The sequence below is a fragment of the Natrix helvetica genome (assembly GCF_964273705.1).
Source record: "Natrix helvetica genome assembly, chromosome: 1".
NCBI classification, from domain to species: Eukaryota; Metazoa; Chordata; class Lepidosauria; order Squamata; family Natricidae; genus Natrix; species Natrix helvetica.
The window spans coordinates 366723339-366742447 of NC_138548.1; the positions used below are offsets into that span (position 1 = coordinate 366723339).

Consider the following 19109-nt stretch of genomic DNA (forward strand, 5'->3'; position numbering starts at 1 on the left):
AATGGAAAAGAAAGAAAAAAGAAAGCGCAAGTCCCCCAGCAGAGGTGGCCCCCGCATGGAAGTGAGCCATAGTGGCCCCTGCAAGACCCGCCACAGAGGACGCTCCCACAGGCCCTGGCCTGGCTAAGCTGAGGAAGAGAGGAGGAGGAGGTGGCCGCTGCCCCCGACCTGGCTTCCCTCAGCGGTGGCGGCGAGAGGAGGAGGCCAGAGTCTCCTGTGGAGCAGGAGGAGGAGGAAGGAGCCGCCTCTGGCAACGCGGACGCGAGGCAGCCCCTGCTGGCCACGGCCCCATCCAGAGACACCATTGCCACTGCAGTCGCCACCTAACGGGGCACCCAGCGGCTGCCCCAGCCCCGCTGCGCCTCAGGCTGACACCGCCGCCGCCCCGTCGGAGCTGCCTTGGCGAGGCCATAGCTGGCTCCCTGTGAGGGGAGGGAGAGCATGCACAGTCGGCCGGGCTGAGGAGACACTCCGCCTCCACCTCCTCTGGAGCTCCGCTGGGTGGGGGGAGGCCGGCTTAAGGGTGGGAGGAGGCGGCCGAGGGATGGGGCAGGCCCCGCCCCACCGCAGACAGCAAAGGCCTGGCGGGAGGGGAGGAGAGAGGGGAGGGGGAGGCCGAAAGGCTTCAGTTCCCCTTGGTGGAAATGGCAAAGCTCGTTGGAGGAGGGGCGGAAAGGGGAAAGGGTGCAGCCGCAGCCCAGCCACACATATAAAGGGACCTTCGGGACGAAGCTGGAGAGAGGCCGAACTGTTCCGAATGTACTATACTCAAGAAATGAACACTATGGTATAGTGTGTGTTGCTTTTACATCCAGCAGATGGCGCTGGTTTTCAAAAAAGCATGTTTTTACAAAAAACCATGTTTTTACCTGTCACAGGTGTGACATCTATATAATATACATATATAAAAACATGCGCGTAGTCGAATGCAACGTTGTGTCAAAATTTCAAAGCAATCAGTAAAGAACTTTTGGAGATTTGAGATTTTGAACAAACAAACATTACATTTTTATTTATATAGATTGTTCGGAATTCTGACACTCATATTATTAAAACAGATGTTTTCTTGAAAATGACTACAACTGGAAGTTAGTTAAACATAAAGAAAAACGATTTTCATTACTAATATAGTGTTGACCACCTTCAAATGATAGTAACATCAAAAATCCAGAATTAAAATATTTGTGCCCATTGTTTGTTTCCACTGGTAATTTTATCTCGAGTTTCCATTTATGAGCGCAGACTCAGACAAACTCTTCCTAGTTCAGGATACCCAAATAGGAAACGCATAGATGTCAGCAACTAAATCTGAAATTTAAATGGATTTGCACCGAAATGGAAAATTAGGCCATTTTCCCAATCCATACATTTATGACTTTTCCCCTGAATGGATTCTTTTATGGGTATGTTTAGCTTAAGAGAAAGAAGGACTAGGGGAGACATGATAGCATTGTTCCAATATCTCAGGGGTTGCCACAAAGAAGAGGGAGTCAAGCTATTCTCCAAGGCACCTGAGGGCAGGACAAGAAGCAATGGGTGGAAACTAATCAAGGAGAGAAGCAACTTAGAACTGAGGAGAAATTTCCTGACAGAACAATTAATCAGTGGAACAGCTTGACTCCAGAAGTTGTGAATGCCCCAACACTGGAAATCTTTAAGAAGATGTTGGATAGCCATTTGTCTGAAATGGTATAGGGTTTCCTGCCTAGGCAGGGGGTTGGACTACAAGACCTCCAAGGTCCCTTCCAACTCTACTATTGTATTGTATCTCATAACGGATGTGACAACTTGGTAGCAGAGGTCGATGGATCGAAACCATCCTCTGCTACCAAGTTGACATTTGACAGAAGTCCTTTCTACACTCCATGCATTTGAACCGTTCCTCTCCTGTGCACGATCATTGGGAAAAAAGGAGAAGAGGCTACTCTAAGGTCAGACTTTTTTTTAAAAAAAACTTCATTTCTAAATTAGGTCTAAGTAAAAAAAAAATTTCTATTCCAACAACTAAGCCTACGATTCACGTGGATTCATATTTAAATAATGTGTATCTAGAAAATTCAGTCATTGTTCATCCTGAAGGATCCACATGTGAGAAGCCATATAAAAGCATGGAATGTGGAAAGATCTTTTCTTGGACCAATCATTTTAACTCTTGTAACAAGATCCACATCTTACAAATCTTTGAAATTTGTGCCTCCATTCTTTCTCTGTCCTGCAAGGCAACTCTAAATGGGCCCCAGGATTCTTGTGGATCTCCAATCACTTTTCATTCATAGGATGCTTTCTGTTGTTGCAGGACTGAGCACCACAGGTTACTCTGCCCGTGTTGATCCCGGAGGAGGGCTGGGCACGGGTCTCTCCGCCCTCCGCCTCCCTTTACATTGGAAGAGCCTCCCCCCCTTACCCGGGGCATGTATGTTTTTCCCCTCCCCTCCCGCCAGATTCTCCCGCAGCCTCTCTGTCTTCTGCTGAGCCAATAGGGTTAAGGAGAGCAAATGCAAGTGTTTGTGAGAGAGGTGCTTGTGATGTCACGCTTCCTCTGAAAAGCCAATTGTGACCTTTGCTCTCCAGTGGCCCATTGGGGAAGCGCCTGACATTACTTTCTCTTAGCCTGGTGTCCCCTGGAGGATTCTGTGTGCAATTTCAACACATCTTGCAAGGGTGGGTAAGACTCTCAGGCAAAGGGAAGCAAAGGGTTTCAAAGGAAGGAGCCCTCCAAAATCATTATCCTGCTCAGGCTTCTGAATCCTAGGATGAGGAGAGTTGAGGCCCAATGTAATTGTAGTAATTGTGAGAGGGAACTAGCAGTCCTAGTGGACATCACTTGAAGTGCAGCAGTTGCCAAAAAAGCCAACACAGCTCAAGGCTGCATTACATAGAATAAAGATCACATGAAGTGTTAGCATTGATTTATAAGGCCTTAGTAAGGCCACACTTGGAATACTGAATCCAGTTTTGGTCACCATGATGTAAAAAAAGATGTTGAGACTCTAGAAAGAGTGCAGAGAAGAGCAACAAAGATGATTAGGGGACTGGAGGCATATAAAGAATGGTTACTGGAATTAGGCATCTGTAGTTTAATTAAAACAGAGGTGGTATTGGAGCAGGTTCTGACCAGTTCTGGGGAATTGGTAGCAGAAAATTTGAGTAGTTCGGAGAACCAGTAAATATCACCTCTGACTGGCCCCGCCCCCATCTATTCTCTGCCTCCCGAGCTCCAGCTGATTGGGAGGAAATGGGGATTTTGTAGTACCCTTTCCCTGCCAAACCCACCAAGCCATGCCATACCCACCAAGCCATGCCATGTCCATTGAACCAAAAGTAAACACTTTTGAATCCCACCACTGAATTAAAAGGACTAGGAGTGACATGATAGCAGTGTTCGAATATTTCAGAGATTGCCACAAAGAGGAGAGGGGTCAACCTAGTCTCCAAAGCACCTGAGGACAGGACAAGAAGCAATGGGTGAAAACTAATCAAGGAGAGAACCAACCTAGAACTAAGGAGATATTTCCTGACAGTTAGAACAATCAATCAGTGGAACAAATTGCCTCCAGAAATTATGGAACAGGGGTGTCAAACTCACGGCCTGTGGGCTGGATTCATCATGCATTGGCCATGTCCACTCCCGGATTAGCGAAGGTGGGAAGAGTTGTAATATGTCACATGATGTGACGTGATGATGTGAGTTTGACACCCCTGCTGTGGATGCTCCAAAAGTGTAAGTTTTTATGAGATTGGACAACCATTTGCCTGAAATGGTATAGGGTTTCCTGTCTGAGCAGGGAGTTGGGCTAGAAGACCTCCAAGGTCCCTTACCAACTCTGTTATTCTGACTTTACAAAGGAGAGATTGGCAAAGGGCACCTATAAGGTATTATCTCTGGGTCTATCTATCCCTATCTTATTTCTCTCTCCATCCATGTGTGTCTGTCATCACCTATGTATCATCTATATATCATCTATCTATATAATCTCTCTTTCTTGATCTATCTACCCAGCTCTATCTGTATGTCGGTCTGTCTATCACAATTTAGAAACTACCGCTCTCCTACACAGAGGGATGCTGGGCAGTAGAGAGATTAAATGTTAAAAACATAAAAAACTGAATATAAAACTTTAAATAGAGGGAAGGATAGTTAATTTTTGATATTAATATTTATTTAAAAGGGAGGCAAGGTCCTTTAGGGCACTAACCAGCTTCACAGCTGCATGTTTTTTTCTGAACACCCCAAGCAAAATGGCAGAGCCAGGATTTTAGATATTTCCGAAAGCCAGCAGAATAATGCCCGCTCTCTTTCCCTGAAGATTGTCTCTCTTACGGAGAAATATTTGCAGAAAAAGATACTGTATATGGATTCTCACAAAATATATATATATATATATATTTTATTGCAAAACACGAGATGCTCTTTCCACGCTCCTCAGGTTTATATGACTTCTCTTCTGTTATGAATCCTTTTATGAGATGTAAGAGAACCATAATGATTGAAGCTCTTTCTACACTCCACACATTTATAAGGCTTCTTCTGTGTGTATCCTTAGATGGCAAGTAAGATTGCCCTTTCGGCCAAAGCCCCTTCCACACTCCATACATTTATAAGGCTTTTCTCCTGCATGGATCTTGTTACGTAACATAAGGGTTCCATTTTTGCAAAAACTCTTTCCATACGCCACACATTTATATGGCTTCTCCTGTGTGTGAATCCTTGAATGGGAAGTAAGATGACTACTATGAGCAAAGGCCTTTCCACAATCCATGCATTTGTAAGGCTTTTCTCCTGTGTGGGTCTTTTTATGTAGCATAAATGATCCACTTTCATGGAAACTCTTTCCACATTGCATACATTTGTATGGCTTAGTGTGGATCTTGTAATGGCGAGTAAGATTACTTTTAGCAGCAAAATTCTTTCCACACTCCAGACATTTATGTGGCTTTTCCCCTGTGTGGATCCTTTTATGGCTAGCAAGATTAGATTTACGAGTAAAGCCCTTTCCACACTCCGCACATTTATGTGGTTTCTCCACTGTGTTGATCCAGTAATGGGAAGTAAGAGAACTACTATAGGTGAACCTCTTTTTGCTTTCCATGCATATGTGGGGCTTCTCCCCTCTGTGGATACTTTTATGGATAGCAAGATTACTTTTACAAGTAAAGCCCTTTCCACACTCCACACTTTTATGTGGCTTCTCTTCTGCGTGGATCCCTTTTTGAGACGTAAGGGACCTATTTCCAGGAAAAAGCAGGAAAGTCCCCATGTAATTTTTCCCGTTAGGTCTTCTTGTAGCATCTTCTCCTTCGTTTTGGACGGGATAGCGTTCGTTTCCATGTAAGTTAGCTTTGATTTGCTTCATACTTTTTTCAAAATCTTTTTTCCTTGTTTTCATTCGCTTCATACTTTTCCTAAAAGCTTTTTTCCTTCTTTTCACTTTTGGGGCAAGAAGGTCTTGCGTTAGAGCATCAATGGAAGATGAGCTTTCCTGACTCCGATTATTTGATTGCTTTCTCTCATGGCCTTCTGCTTCCATTTGAATTGCAGACTTCTCCATTCCTTCCCCAGCATTGATCTCTTGGAACAGTTCACAGGAATCTTGACTTTCCTGCCCATTATCATCTTCAAAGGAAAAGAAAAATGAAAATGGTAGCAGTATTAGTAATAAAGATCAAATTGTAGGAATTCGTGTGTGTGTGTGTGTGTGTGTGTGTGTGTGTGTGTGCGTGCGTGTTTGAGTTAAGGAATAATCCATATTATGAGGTAACCTAAGATACATTGGAGCAGGCTAATTGTAGCAGAGACCTATTAGAATGGAAAGTCCTTTTCCCCTCTATCTAAATGAATTTCCCAGTACTATTCATTTTCTCTTGCCAAAATCGCACAGCTGCAGAAAGAAAAAAACAGGAGTCGTTCTATTAACCCTCAACACAATGTTTCCAATGGGATAATAGCATCATTTAAGCCCTGTGAGGATGAAATATTTGGACTTGTTGAAACTACAGGAATTTTGGTGGGAGTGATCATGCAATATTGAAATTCAACATTATGCAAGTACAAGCAATAGAACAAAGTCAAACTAGAGCCTTGGACTTTAAGATAGCTAATTTCAATAAACTTAGAGCTTGGGAAGGATTCCATGGATCAGAATCCTCAAGGGGAAAACAATTCAAGAAGCTTGGGAAATTTTGAAAAGTGAGATTATAAAAGCCCAGTCTAGCACAGTACAAATGAAGAAGAAAAATAACAGCCCTCAAAAAAAAACAAAAAACCCTCAGCATGGCTGCATAAAGAGCTCTCTGACAAATTGAAAGACAAAAAGGGCAAGTAGAAAAATTGGAAAGAGGGGCACAATATCAGCAGAATATCAGCAAATAGTCTGAGCCTGCAAAGATGAAGTGAGGAAAGCAAAGATTCGCAATGAACAAAGGCTTGTGAACCCTAACCTATCAAAAACAGCACCACAAAAAACAGATTAGGAACCCAAGTTAAAATAGAGAAGAAAATAGTAATGACGGTGATTCTGGAAAAGATAATCAAGCAACGAATCAGTAATATAGATCGATCCAGAGCTCTTTCATGTGCTACAGAGAGCTTTCCAGAAGCATCTGAAGGCAAAACAGAAGCCAAGGGGTTCCATGTGCATCAATCCGGAGACTGTTTCTCAGCTGCAGAGAGCTTTCCGGAAAACTCTGATGGCGAAACAGAAGCCCCGGGGGGGTGGGGGGATGCATGCATGAATCCGGACCTCGTTTCTTGGCTGCAGAGGGCTTTCGGAAGGCTCTGACAGCAAAACGGAAGCCAGGGATGATGCATGCAAGTGGCGGTAAGCAGCCATAGGAGAAGTGAGCCTGCAAGGCGAGGCAGGTGTCGGAGTGTGTGACGCCTAGCAAGTAAGGCAGCTCCACCCTCCATCCCCATTGTAACTTAATTTTTACCTCTGTGCCTCACACCACACCCTGCAGCATTAGGACTAATTTTGGGGTTAGGGCTTAATTTTAGCGCACGTATTCAAAAACATGATAGGGCTTCTTTTTGGCTGGGTCATATTTTCGGGAAAACATGATAGAAGACCCTTCCAACTCTGTTATTCTATTCTATTCTGGACTTTGTATGTCAAAAATTCAGAAAATGCTTGACCCTGCTTATGAAACATATATGCCCTCCCACCCACCCCCATCAAAAGAGAAACAATTCATCTCTCTCCCATCTAGGCCACCCTGAATAGGGGTACTCAATAGCAGCACCCCAGGCTGTGCTTGAAGAAGAGGCCTGGGTCTCAACGTCTGCCCTACTCCTATCATTTTCACTCAAAAAGGCCGCCTTGCATAATCCCACAATGTATGCAATGCTTGGGGAATGGTGTGATTGCCCCGGAGCCTGGTGCTCCCTGGATGGCTGGCATGTTCCCCAAATTTTGTGGCACGTCATCTTTGACACATGAGTCATAGAGTCGCTATCACTGACTTTAGCCCCTAATCCCAAGGTTCAAGCTAGAAATGAAAAGAAAGAAAAGCCATTAACCCAAGAGCCAGAAGACATGACAATTCGAAAAAGCCGAAATCGTTGTGATGTTGAGTATCTCTTCAAGTCAAGAAGCTAATTTGTCACTGATAAACCACTGACTTCTTTCCGTCCTCAGACAAGGCCAGATGTTTTCCTTCTCTATCTGAGGAGTTATGACACCTGGTTGGAGTTTTTTTAAAAAAAATAAGAAATAACTGATGGCATCTAACTACAGAACATCTTCCCATTCTGAGTAGCAACCCTTACCCAGAGAGGCCAAGTTTCTATGATTTTCCAGCATGACTTCCCAATGTAGAAATTTTTGGTCAGGATCCAACTGAGACCACTCCTCCTCGGAAAAATTCACAGCTACTTCCTTGAACGTCACAAGGTCCCCCTGAACATGGAAAATGAAGGACAGAAAAGGCCAACGAGAATTTGCTAGATGTGTTCCATTTGTTCACAAATTCCTAAAGTACAGTTATGCACCAAGTTGAATGGCTGTGCTTGGTTGGATTCCAAGGTTTAGGTGAGAAAATAAACAGGACTGAAATCCTTTGATATTGAAGGAATATTTGGGGCAGCGTTATCAACTTGACTGATTCTGCAGAACTTTCAGTGCCTTTCAGTAAAGTAATCCCATTTTTTTCTCCCGCTGGCTGAACGGGAGGAAAAAAGAAAAAGAAAATTCCGTGGGAAGGGCATTTCTCAGGCTTTGTAAAGCTGGATTGTTTCATAGTCAAATCTAAGTCTTTAAGAAGATGTTGGATAGCCATTTGCCTGAAATGGTATAGGGTTTCCTGCCTAGGCAGGGGGTTGGACTAGAAGACCTCCAAGGTCCCTTCCAACTCTACTATTGTATTGTATTGTATTGTATTGTATTGTATTGTATTGTATTGTATTGTATTATAGGCGCAAATCAGATTAGAAATTATTTTGCCGGCTAAAAGTGCCTTGATTATGTGCTCTGTCTGGCCACTCTCTTTGGATTATAATAGCAATACCAATAGCTCTTAGACTTATATACCACTTCACAGTGCTTTTACAGCCCTCTCTAAGCGGTTTATAGTTAGCATAATTTTCCCTAACAATCTGAGTCCTCATTTTACCCACCTCGGAAAGATGGAAGGCTGAGTCAACCTTGAGCCGGTGAGATTTGAACTGCCGAACTGCAGCTAGCAGTCAGCTGAAATATCCTGCAGTACTGTACGCTAATGACTGCGCTACCTCAGCTCTTCCAGTAGTAGTCTAATTAGCCCTTTTAAACTACTATAAATAATAATAATAATAAATATTTATTTCTTAGCCGCACCCTCTCCCGAAGGACTCGGGGCGGCGTACAATGAAACATATGAAATAAATATGGACAAAACAAACATATAACAGAGACATATACCGAGACATACACAAGGAGGAGGTCGGCTGATAAATAAAACAATTAAAATACAGTCTTTAAAAACCCCTAGATAATTAAATTAAATATAATTAAAATACCCAGTAAAAGCCCGTCAGGAGCGATATGGTTAGATCAAAGTTGAGCCAGGCCAGCTGCTTGGAATAGGTGGGTCTTAAGCTTAATACGAAAGGAGCGGAGGTCAGAGGTATTCCTAATATCCGGAGGGAGGTCATTCCACAGGGCTGGGCCCGCCACAGAGAAGGCTCTACTCCTAGGCGCCGCCCCCCGACACTGTCTTGTGGACGGCACCTGGAGGAGGCCCTCTCTGTGCGAGCGGATTGGTTACTGGTTATAAAAAAGGCTTTTTAAAAATGATAATGTGGCAATGTGAATTTTAATTATTTTTTATTACCCTTGCACAATTCCAAGTTTAAAAAATAAATAAATAAAGGGTCTTTGTTTAGCTATTGCTACCGCGGAGTAGAATAGAATAGAATAACAGAGTTGGAAGGGACCTTGGAGGTCTTCTAGTCCAACCCCCTGCCTAGGCAGGAAACCCTATACCGTTTCAGACAGATGGCTATCCAACATCTTCTTAAAGACTTCCAGTGTTGGGGCATTCACAACTTCTGGAGGCAAGCTGTTCCCCTGATTAATTGTTCTAACTGTCAGGAAATTTCTCCTCAGTTCTAAGTTGCTTCTCTCCTTGATTAGTGTCTACCCATTGCTTCTTGTTCTACCCTCAGGTGCCTTGGGGAATAGCTTGACTCCCTCTTCTTTGTGGCAACCCCTGAGATATTGGAACAATGCTATCATGTCTCCCCTAGTCCTTCTTTTCATTAAACTAGACATACCCAGTTCCTGCAACCGTTCTTCATATGTTTTAGTCTCCAGTCCCCTAATCATCTTTGTTGCTCTTCTCTGCACTCTTTCTAGAGTCTCCACATCTTTTTTACATCGTGGCGACCAAAACTGAACGCTGTATTCCAAGTGTGGCTTTACCAAGGCATTATAAAGTGGTATTAACACTTCATGTGATCTTGATTCTATCCCTCTGTTTATGCAGCCTAGAACTGTGTTGGCTTTTTTGGCAGCTGCTGCACACGGCTGGCTCCTATTTAAATGGTTGTCCACTAGGACTCCAAGATCCCCCTCACAGTTACTACTATTGAACAAGGTACTACATATTCTGTAACTGTGCATTTCGTTTTTCTTGCCTAAATGTAGAACCTTACTTTTGTATATTTATTCCTGTTTCTTGAAGGACTATTTTTCTCAAAAAAAAATTTCTTATAAACTCATATTTGGAAGCGTACCCAGCAGAACCTGTTAGCTAGTCGACTTTCAAAAATATTCACTAAACAGATTCTGAGGGTAGAAATGACACACTAAAAGTATCCTTCAGGGGAAGCTAACCTAGTTGAAACTACGATTCTCTTTTCTACGTTGCTTAAGAACACAAAACAATCTAGTACAAACAAGGGAGGAAAAAAACTGAAGGAGAGACTGCTCTGCATACCAATTTCATCTTCTAAAGGAAAAACAAGTCTTACTTGTTTACTTCCCCAACTTGCCTGATTTGAAGGCTCAACTACAGTTCCAGCTCCGTCATACAGACCAGAAAACATCACTCTATGTTTCCCTGTGAGGAAGACAGAATTTTAAAATGCATAATTAACAAAAGAGGAGGAGGGTATTCCTCAGAAGATGAGAGCATCGGGATCTCTCTGGGCGATGGGAGAGCCTTCAGTTACCTCCCGAGATGTCCTGACTTTGATCTTCTTGAGGGATCCTCCAGAAAAACAGCTCCTGAGGGGGACTGAATGGAATCCTCTTTCCCGCAGGGTCTCTGATCTCCGCAGGGGAGGACTTTAAATAGAAGAAAAAAAGAAGAACCAACAGACATCACAGAACATAAAATGGATTATTTTTCTTTGAGCACCACTTCAAAGCCCCCAATATCCATCAGTGAGGATGAGCGAGAAAACAATGGAACAAAGTCCTGCAAGAATTGGTGGGACATCATCAGGTACTATGAATGTCAGAAGTTTGGGAAGGAGGGGTGAAGAATTCAAACATATTCTCTTTTGAGCTCCCTAAAGTGTCTCACCTGCAACTCAACTTGCTCTTTCTTCTCCTCCGTCTGGCTCAGGAGGAAGCCTTCTGCAAGGGCCACCGCCTGGGAGCTGCTCTCTGCTCCACACTCCCGCACCCAGCCCTCCATCTCTGGGGGAAGGATAGCCAGGAGTTGCTCCAGAACAACCAGGTCCAGCATCTGGGCTTTGGTGTGCTTTTCTGGTCTCAGCCATCGCCTACATAAGCTGTGGAGCTTGCTGCAAAGTCCTCGGGGACCTTCAGCCTCCCGGTATTGGAGGCTCCTGAAGTTGCAGGGATGAACTTCTGAATGGAGGATGGTTTCCTCCATCATGCATGCGACCCGGGATTCAACCCGGAGGAGGGCTGGACACCTGTCTTTCTCTCTTTGCATGGGAAGAGCCCCCACCCACCATCACGTCTGGATCCGTCCTTGCAAATCTCCCCTGCAGCCTTTTCAGCACCTGCGCATTCCCAACGGTTTAAGGAGTGCGAGCGCTGCGTTCTAGAGAGGAAAAGGCTCGAGGTTGTCCCTCCGTTCGCAGCCTCCTCTGGAAAGCCAGCCGAAACCTTCGCCCTCTAGTGGCCCAAAGGGGAAGCGCCTCTTCCTTTCTCACATCCGACGGCGCCCCCGGTGCAATCTGAATCGTCTGGATCGGAATAGAACTGGAAGAGAAGAAAGGGAGATTTTTCAATGGGGAAAAGGAGGAAGGACGCTGTTCTGTCTCTTTTCTTGTTTTTTTTTTAAATATTGAACCTCTTCTGAATGGGCTTAAAGGACTCCCCTGGGAGGTCCCATTCCCGTTCTAGAATGCTAGAATAGAATAGAGCTGGAAGGGAGATCTTCTAGTCCAACCCGCTGCTCAAGCAGTAGACCCTGTACCATTTCAGATAAGTTGCTATCCAGTCTCTTCTTAAACACCTCCAGTGGTGAAGCACCCACAACTTCTGGAGGGAAAGCTGTTCCACAGATTAATTGTCCTCACTGGCAGGAATCTTCTCCTCAATTCAAGGTTGCTTCTCTCCTTGATTAGTCTCCATACATTAATTCTTGCCCTCGGGTGCATTGGAGAATAATTTGAGCTCCTCTTCTTTGTGATAACCCTTCAAATATTGGAATACTGCTATCATGTCTCCCCTAGTCCTTCTTCTCTCTAGAATAGCAAAACCCAAACCCTCCATAAAGAAGAGGGAGTCAAACTATTCTCCAAGGCACCTGAGGTAGAACAAGAAGCAATGGGTGGAAACTAATCAAGGAGAGAAGCAACTTAGAACTGAGGAGAAATTTCCTGACAGTTAGAACAATTAATCAGTGGAACAGAAGTTGCCTCCAGAAGTTGTGAATGCCCCAACACTGGAAGTCTTTAAGAAGATGTTGGATAGCTATTTGTCTGAAACGGTATAGGGTTTCCTGCCTAGGCAGGGGGTTGGACTAGAAGACCTCCAAGGTCCCGTCCAACTCTGCTGTTGTATTATTGTATTAACTGTTCTTCATGTTTTAGTCTCCAAGCCTTTCTAACCATCCTAGTTGCTCTTCTCTGCACTTTTCCCAATGTCTCTTTTATAATGTGAGGACCAAAACTGGATGCAGTATTCTAGGTGTGGTCTTAGAAGGTTTTAAAAAGATGGCTTTCAAGCACTCTTTGGCCAGATCTGGTACAGATTTAGTATATTTAGGCAAGAAAAGCAAAATGCACAGGTACAGTACAGGTGGTACCTCACTCAATAGTAGTAACTGTCAGAGGGATCTTGGAGTCCTAGTGGATAATCATTTAAATATGAGCCAGCAGTGTGCTGCAATCCCCCCCCCCCCAAAAAAAGCCAACATAGTTCTAGGCTGCATAAACAGAAGGATAGAATCACGTGGTGTTAAAACCACTTTTTAAGGCCTTGGTGAGGCCACACTTAGAATAATGCATCCAGTTTCGGTTGCCACAATGTGGAAAAAATGTTGAGACCCTAGAAAGAATGCAGACATCTTTGTTGCTCCTCTCTGCATTCTTTCTAGGAGACTGGACGCTAAAACATATGAAGAACAGTTGCTGGAAACGAGGTGGCGCAGTGGTTAGAGTGCAGTACTGCAGGCTACTTCAGCTGATTACTAGCTGCAGTTCAGCAGTTCAAATCTCACCGGCTGAAGGTTGACTCAGCCTTCCATCCTTCCAAGATGGGTAAAATGAAGAACCAGATTTTTGGGGGCAATATGCTGACTCTATTCTATTCTGTTCTATTCTATTCTATTCTATTCTATTCTATTCTATTCTATTCTATTCTATTCTATCCCTATCCCTATCCCTATCCCTATCCCTATCCCTATCCTATTCTATTCTATTCTATTCTATATAAGTGAACTGTTTCAGTAATTTGTAAGAAATGCTAAAGAGAAATAGGCGTCTAAAATCTTCCACAGATTTTCCCTTTACCAGTTTTTTGTTCTTTTGAACATTGTATCCAGTCTCTCTGTTAATTGAATATCATTGTAAAATTGTGTGAACCACAGAATAACATATGTCCCACACAGTGCTTCAAGAACTCAGGACATACTTCGTCTAAGCTAGCTGCTTTCCCTGATTTTATCATTCATTTTAGACTCATTTTAAAGAGTATTAAAGCGCTGGTTGAAGAAATTTGTATGTATCGTTTCTTGTAAGAAAGCAGTCACTACACTGCTTTCAAACACACACTATATTGCCAAAAGTATTCGTTCACAACTGATTCTGATTATGTGGCTGGGTGAGTGAATACTTTTGGCAATATAGTGTATATATTGAAGTACACAGTGGTGAGATTCATTTTTTTAAACTACCGGTTCTGTGGGCGTGGCTTGGTGGGTGTGGCTTGGTGGGCATGGCAGGGGAAGGATACTGCAAAATCTCCATTCCCACCCCATTCGAGAGGAAGGATACTGTAAAATCTCCATTCCCACCTCACTGGGGCCAGCCAGAGGTGGCATTTGCCGGTTCTCCGAACTACTCAAAATTTCCGCTACCGGTTCTCCAGAACCTGTCAGAACCTGCTGGATTTCACCCCTGGAAGTACATCTAGATGGCCAAGTTAGTCAGAAGTATGGATTAAATAACAAACTGCCACCAAGTTCTGGGCAAGCTCCACTACTTTTTAATATTTACACATCAGTTTTACCAGGCAATGCTGCAAGAAAGTTTATATACGCTGATGGCATTGTGCTGATCAAGCAGTCTGAAGATTTCAATGCTGGAAAAGCCCTTGAAAACGATTTAAAGGAAATTGATAACGTTTTTGGAAATTTGGAGAAAACCCGGCATCAGCAAAACGGGGGTCACCTGTTTTCACTTGAACAGACAAGTTAACTATATACCAGGGCTAAAGTGGTGGGCTGCTACTGGTTCTTGCTGAATTGGTAGTTCGGAGCACTGGTTGACCCCGTCCACCCACTCCGACGCTATCCAGTCCTAAATATCTCACTTTCCGGTTCACTCACCCCGCCCGCAGCCCTGCTGATTTGTGCACCTTGTCCGTTCTATTAACCATGGCTGACCTAGCAGGTGTATAAGAAGCCTCCCCCATTGGAAAAGCCTTGTTTTTGGTGCTGCGTGTGAGCTCACATTTTCAGCGAACCGGTTGTTAAAGTATGTGCAGCCCACCTCTGCGGGGTTGTCAAACTGGCAGCTTCAGGGCCAGATGTGTCACATGCAAGCGATGTCCACTCCACCTCCGCGCAGGGTAAATGTCGTGATACGTTACATGATGGCAACGTGCTGCCACGAGTTTGTCACCCATTCTATACACAAAGCATGGAATTTGGGAAACAGCTGCTGAAGTTTAATTCATCACTATGCTGTGTGTTTTTAAAATAACTTATCTGATGTTTATTTTACATAAAATAAAGACATTTTATATGCTTTTGTGAGTTTTTAATGCGTTAATACTGCATTCTGTTACGCCATATGAAATACGTACGTACCTACATACATAACATTCTCTGCATCTATATTGCTTCTCCCATGTGGATCCCTTTATGGACTGTAAAATGATTCCTCTAAGGAAAGATTTCTACACACACCATGAATTTATGCAGTTTCTCCTATGTGGATCCTTTCATAATAAATAAAATCAACCTTTCACCTAAAGCCTCTTGCACATTCTTTGCATTTAGATGGCTTATGAAATCTTTTATGGGAAGTAATAGCACTTTTCCCCCCCCTGAAGCTCTTTCCACACAATCTACATCTATGCAGTCCCACCCACACCCGTGTGAATCCAATTTTGACTCACAAGGAAACCATTTTCACAGAAGCCCTTTCCACACTCTAAGCATTCTATGGTTTCTCCTTTGCATGATTTTTCTTCACAGAAAAATCATTTCCTGACAGTGAGAACAATTAATCAGTGGAACAGATTGCCTCCAGAAGTTGTGAATGCCCCAACACTGGAAGTCTTTAAGAAGATGTTGGATAGCTATTTGTCTGAAACGGTATAGGGTTTCCTGCCTAGGCAGGGGGTTGGACTAGAAGACCTCCAAGGTCCCTTCCAACTCTACTATTGTATTGTATTGTATTGTATTGTAGATGGCAAGATCACAATTCCTCTGAAAGCTCTTTCCAGACTCCACACTCATATATGCCTTCTGCCAAGTATGGATCATTTCATGGGAAGGAGGGAAACTCTTTGTACTGGGGAGGCGTAATAGCAGTGCACCAATATCTCAGGGGCTGCCACAAAGAAGAGGGAGTCTATTCTCCAAAGCACCTGAGGGCAGGACAAGAAGCAATGGATGGAAACTAATCAAGGAGAGAAGCAACCTAGAACTAAGGAGAAACTTCTTGACAGTTAGAACAATTAATCAGTGGAACAACTTGTCTCTGGAAGTTGTGAATGCCCCAACACTGGAAGCCTTTAAGAAGTTGGATAACCATTTGTCTGATGTGGTGTAGGGTTTCCTGCCTAGGCAGGGCATTGGACTAGAAGACCTCCAAGGTCCCTTCCAACCCTGTTATTCTATTCTATTCTATTCTATTCTATTCTGTTCTATTCTATTCTATTCTGAGCCTTTCCACATTCCTTGCAACTATGTGGCGTCACATATGGGTATTTTATGGGACATAAGGTGACTGCTATGAGCAGCATTCTTTCCACACTCCATGCATTTATAAGGTTTTGCCACTGTGTGGATTTATGGGAAGTAAGAACCTTTTTTTCCCCACAAGGAAAGGCTTCCTTTTTAAAAACCTAGATCTACTTATACCTCCAAGCAGGATGGACACAACCTGCCAAACTCCAAGATAATAATAAACCATGAAACTTCAGTTCACATGAAAAGAAATCCCTGGTCAGGGTGTCCTTTGGAGAAGAACCGAGTCTCCCTCTGACACCAGGCAGATTCACACAACCTGCCTGGAGTCCCAACTGGGTCATCCAAGCGCTGGGCTGAGGCTCCCCCAATGTGGGCCAGGAAGGGGACAGCTGGAGGGGCGGTAAGTCGCCTTCCAGGCATCCCCGCTTCTTCTTTTGCTGCTGCTCTGGAGCTCCGCTTCCCCCTGCATGGAGCGAGCGGCTGGGAAGCATGGGACCTAGAGTTGAAGCCGGAGGAGGGCCGGGCGCGGGTCTCCCCTCCCTCTGCACGGGAAGAGCCCCCCCCCCCCCTCACCGGGGCAGGTCTGGATCCCCGCCCGGTTCCTGCGGAGCCCCAGACATTGAGGAGAGCGAGTAAGAGTTTATGGCGTCACGCCTCCTCTGAAAAACCAGCTGTAACGCTCGCCCTCTATTGGATCAATGGAGAAACGTCTGGTGTTCCATTCTTGGCGGAGGGCGCCCTCTGTAGATCCTGCGCGCAATACCAGGATCCCCCCCACCCGCCAAAAAAAGGGCGGGAAAGAGGACATATTTGGGGATGGGGGGGGGCAGGGATGATGGACATGAGAATAAAAGGAAAGGTAGCCTCTCAGGAGAAATATGGCAGTGTTTTCTGAGAGGAAATTTCTCCTGTCAGGAAAATCAAGAGATTTCTATAGGTTTTTACTTCTTTAATTCAATACATACAGGCTGCCATTCTCACATTCATGGTTCTGTGTGCGAAAGAATAACCGAGTGGCAGCTTGTGACATCGGAAGCAATGCTGAAAAAAAGAAAGAAAAGAAATAGCAAAAGAAAACCTTTCCCAAAATGGGAGGAAAAAGCTCAAACTGGTGGAGCTTCCCAAAATTTTACCCCACGACGAGGCTCCTTGATGGAGAAATGAGGCAGGGAAAATAGCGCCTCATTTGTGACTGGAGAAAATTGGGACTTATAAAATAAAGGGAGGAAAATAGGGGATTTTGAAAAAAAAATTATTAGTTTCACCCAAGAAAATCGCTTAAGCATATTTACATAAATCCAAGATAGGTAGAGAGAAAAAGAAAACAAAAAATAAACATTACAAATATCAAGATCTACTTCAGTGTCAATAGGTATAGGGGGGAAAGTATTAAAAATACCAAGATATATTTCAGTGTAAATAGATAGGTACTATAGATTTGAAAATCTTCCATATATAAAATATAGAGATTATAATCTATTGTTATTGAGACAAACCATAACATTAATCCAAGCTTGATAAAAATTGTGGTTCCTGTTTATTTTAATTTTGTAATCTTCTCAAGGTGTCAATCGAAGAGGCTTTATTAACCCACAATTCAGAGGCAAGTGTTCTTAATTTAGAAATCAATGGTTTATTAGTGAATCTATTGATAAGAATAGAATTTGATTAAAGTGTATTTATAAACATACTGAAAAAAGGAGGTAATTGGAAAAAGATCTCGTTTCTCCTCAAATTATCTTTGTCAAACAAAAATACTATGAACATAAAATAATAAATTCCTGATTACTGGTAATCAAATTTAAAAACCAGCTAAGGACAAAAAATCAGTGCGATCGAAGACAGCAACGGTCAAACTTTCACCAAAAGTATAAGTCAAGAATTCACTTTTAAGAGTTGTATTTTTGACAATCACATTAATTTTTTCTTATGGCTAAAGATCAACATAAGAGTGGGGCACAGGATAGAATAAAAAGTTACATCCCATTGCTAAGTTTTTTTTTAAAAATCCAAAAAGAATTAAAAATAATATTAAGGTGGTATAGGAACCTTACTATAGGTACTGTATAAGGAGCCTGGCAAACTTCATTGCTCACAAAACAGCATTCTAGAAAGATGAACTAGGTACTCAAACCAGTTTATTAGTAACTGTGAGAGGGATCTTGGAGTTCTAGTGGACAACCATTTAAATATGAGCCAGCAGTGTGCAGCAGCTGCCAAAAAAGCCAACACAGTTCTAGGCTGCATCAACAGAGGGATAGAATCAAGATCACGTGAAGTGTTAATACCACTTTATAATGCCTTGGTGAGGCCACACTTGGAATACTGCATTCAGTTCTGGTCGCCACGATGTAAAAAAGGTGTGGAGACTCTAGAAAGAGTGCAGAGAAGAGCAACAAAGAGGATTAGGGGACTGGAGACTAAAACATATGAAGAACCGTTGCAGGAACTAGGTATGTTTAGCTTAAGAGAAAGAAGGACTAGGGGAGACATGATAGCAGTGTTCCAATATCTCGGGGGTTGCCACAAAGAAGAGGGGGTCAAACTATTCTCCAAGGCACCTGAGGGTAGAACAAGAAGCAATGGGTGGAAACTAATCAAGGAGAGAAGCAACTTAGAACTGAGGAGCAATTTCCTGACAGTTAGAACAATTAATCAGTGGAACAGCTTGCCTCCAGAAGTAGTGAATGCCCCAACACTGGAAGTCTTTAAGAAGATGTTGGATAGCCATTTGTCTGAAACGGTATAGTTTCCTGCCTAGGCAGGGGGTTGGACTAGAAGACCTCCAAGGTCCCTTCCAACTCTACTATTGTATTGTATTATAGTTCTGACCAATTTTTAGGGCTGCTCTGCAGAACCTGGCAAGATTATATGCTTTAGCTTAGCAGGTTGGTATCTGGAAAGCTGCATGTGCTGTGTACCCTGGGTATTTATGCATTTATTTATATAAAAGCTCCCTTTTATTTCTTTTATAAACTTTGTTTTGATAAACTTTTTTTTATCCTTGTTGAAATTGCAGTAAAATTATCATCAATGGAAAGCTGAAAGAGGACAACCAGGAAGAAGTG

General features: G+C 43.3%; 2 protein-coding genes across 2 annotated transcripts in view; one reads left to right on the forward strand and one right to left on the reverse strand.

The window, feature by feature from the left end:
* The window catches only part of LOC309391609 (zinc finger protein with KRAB and SCAN domains 3-like), a 145200-nt gene that overhangs the window by 73526 nt on the left and 52565 nt on the right, over positions 1 to 19109 (forward strand). The window lies entirely within an intron of this gene.
* Positions 364 to 11405, reverse strand: LOC309384544 (uncharacterized protein; the record flags this gene model as incomplete). The annotated part of the gene is made up of 6 exons (XM_081938230.1): positions 11005 to 11405; positions 10649 to 10763; positions 10448 to 10536; positions 7766 to 7895; positions 4982 to 5614; positions 364 to 422 (listed from the first exon to the last, which is right to left on the reverse strand). Exons 1-6 carry the CDS (start codon positions 11380 to 11382, stop codon positions 364 to 366), a joined length of 1404 nt encoding a protein of 467 aa, XP_081794356.1. The 5' UTR covers positions 11383 to 11405.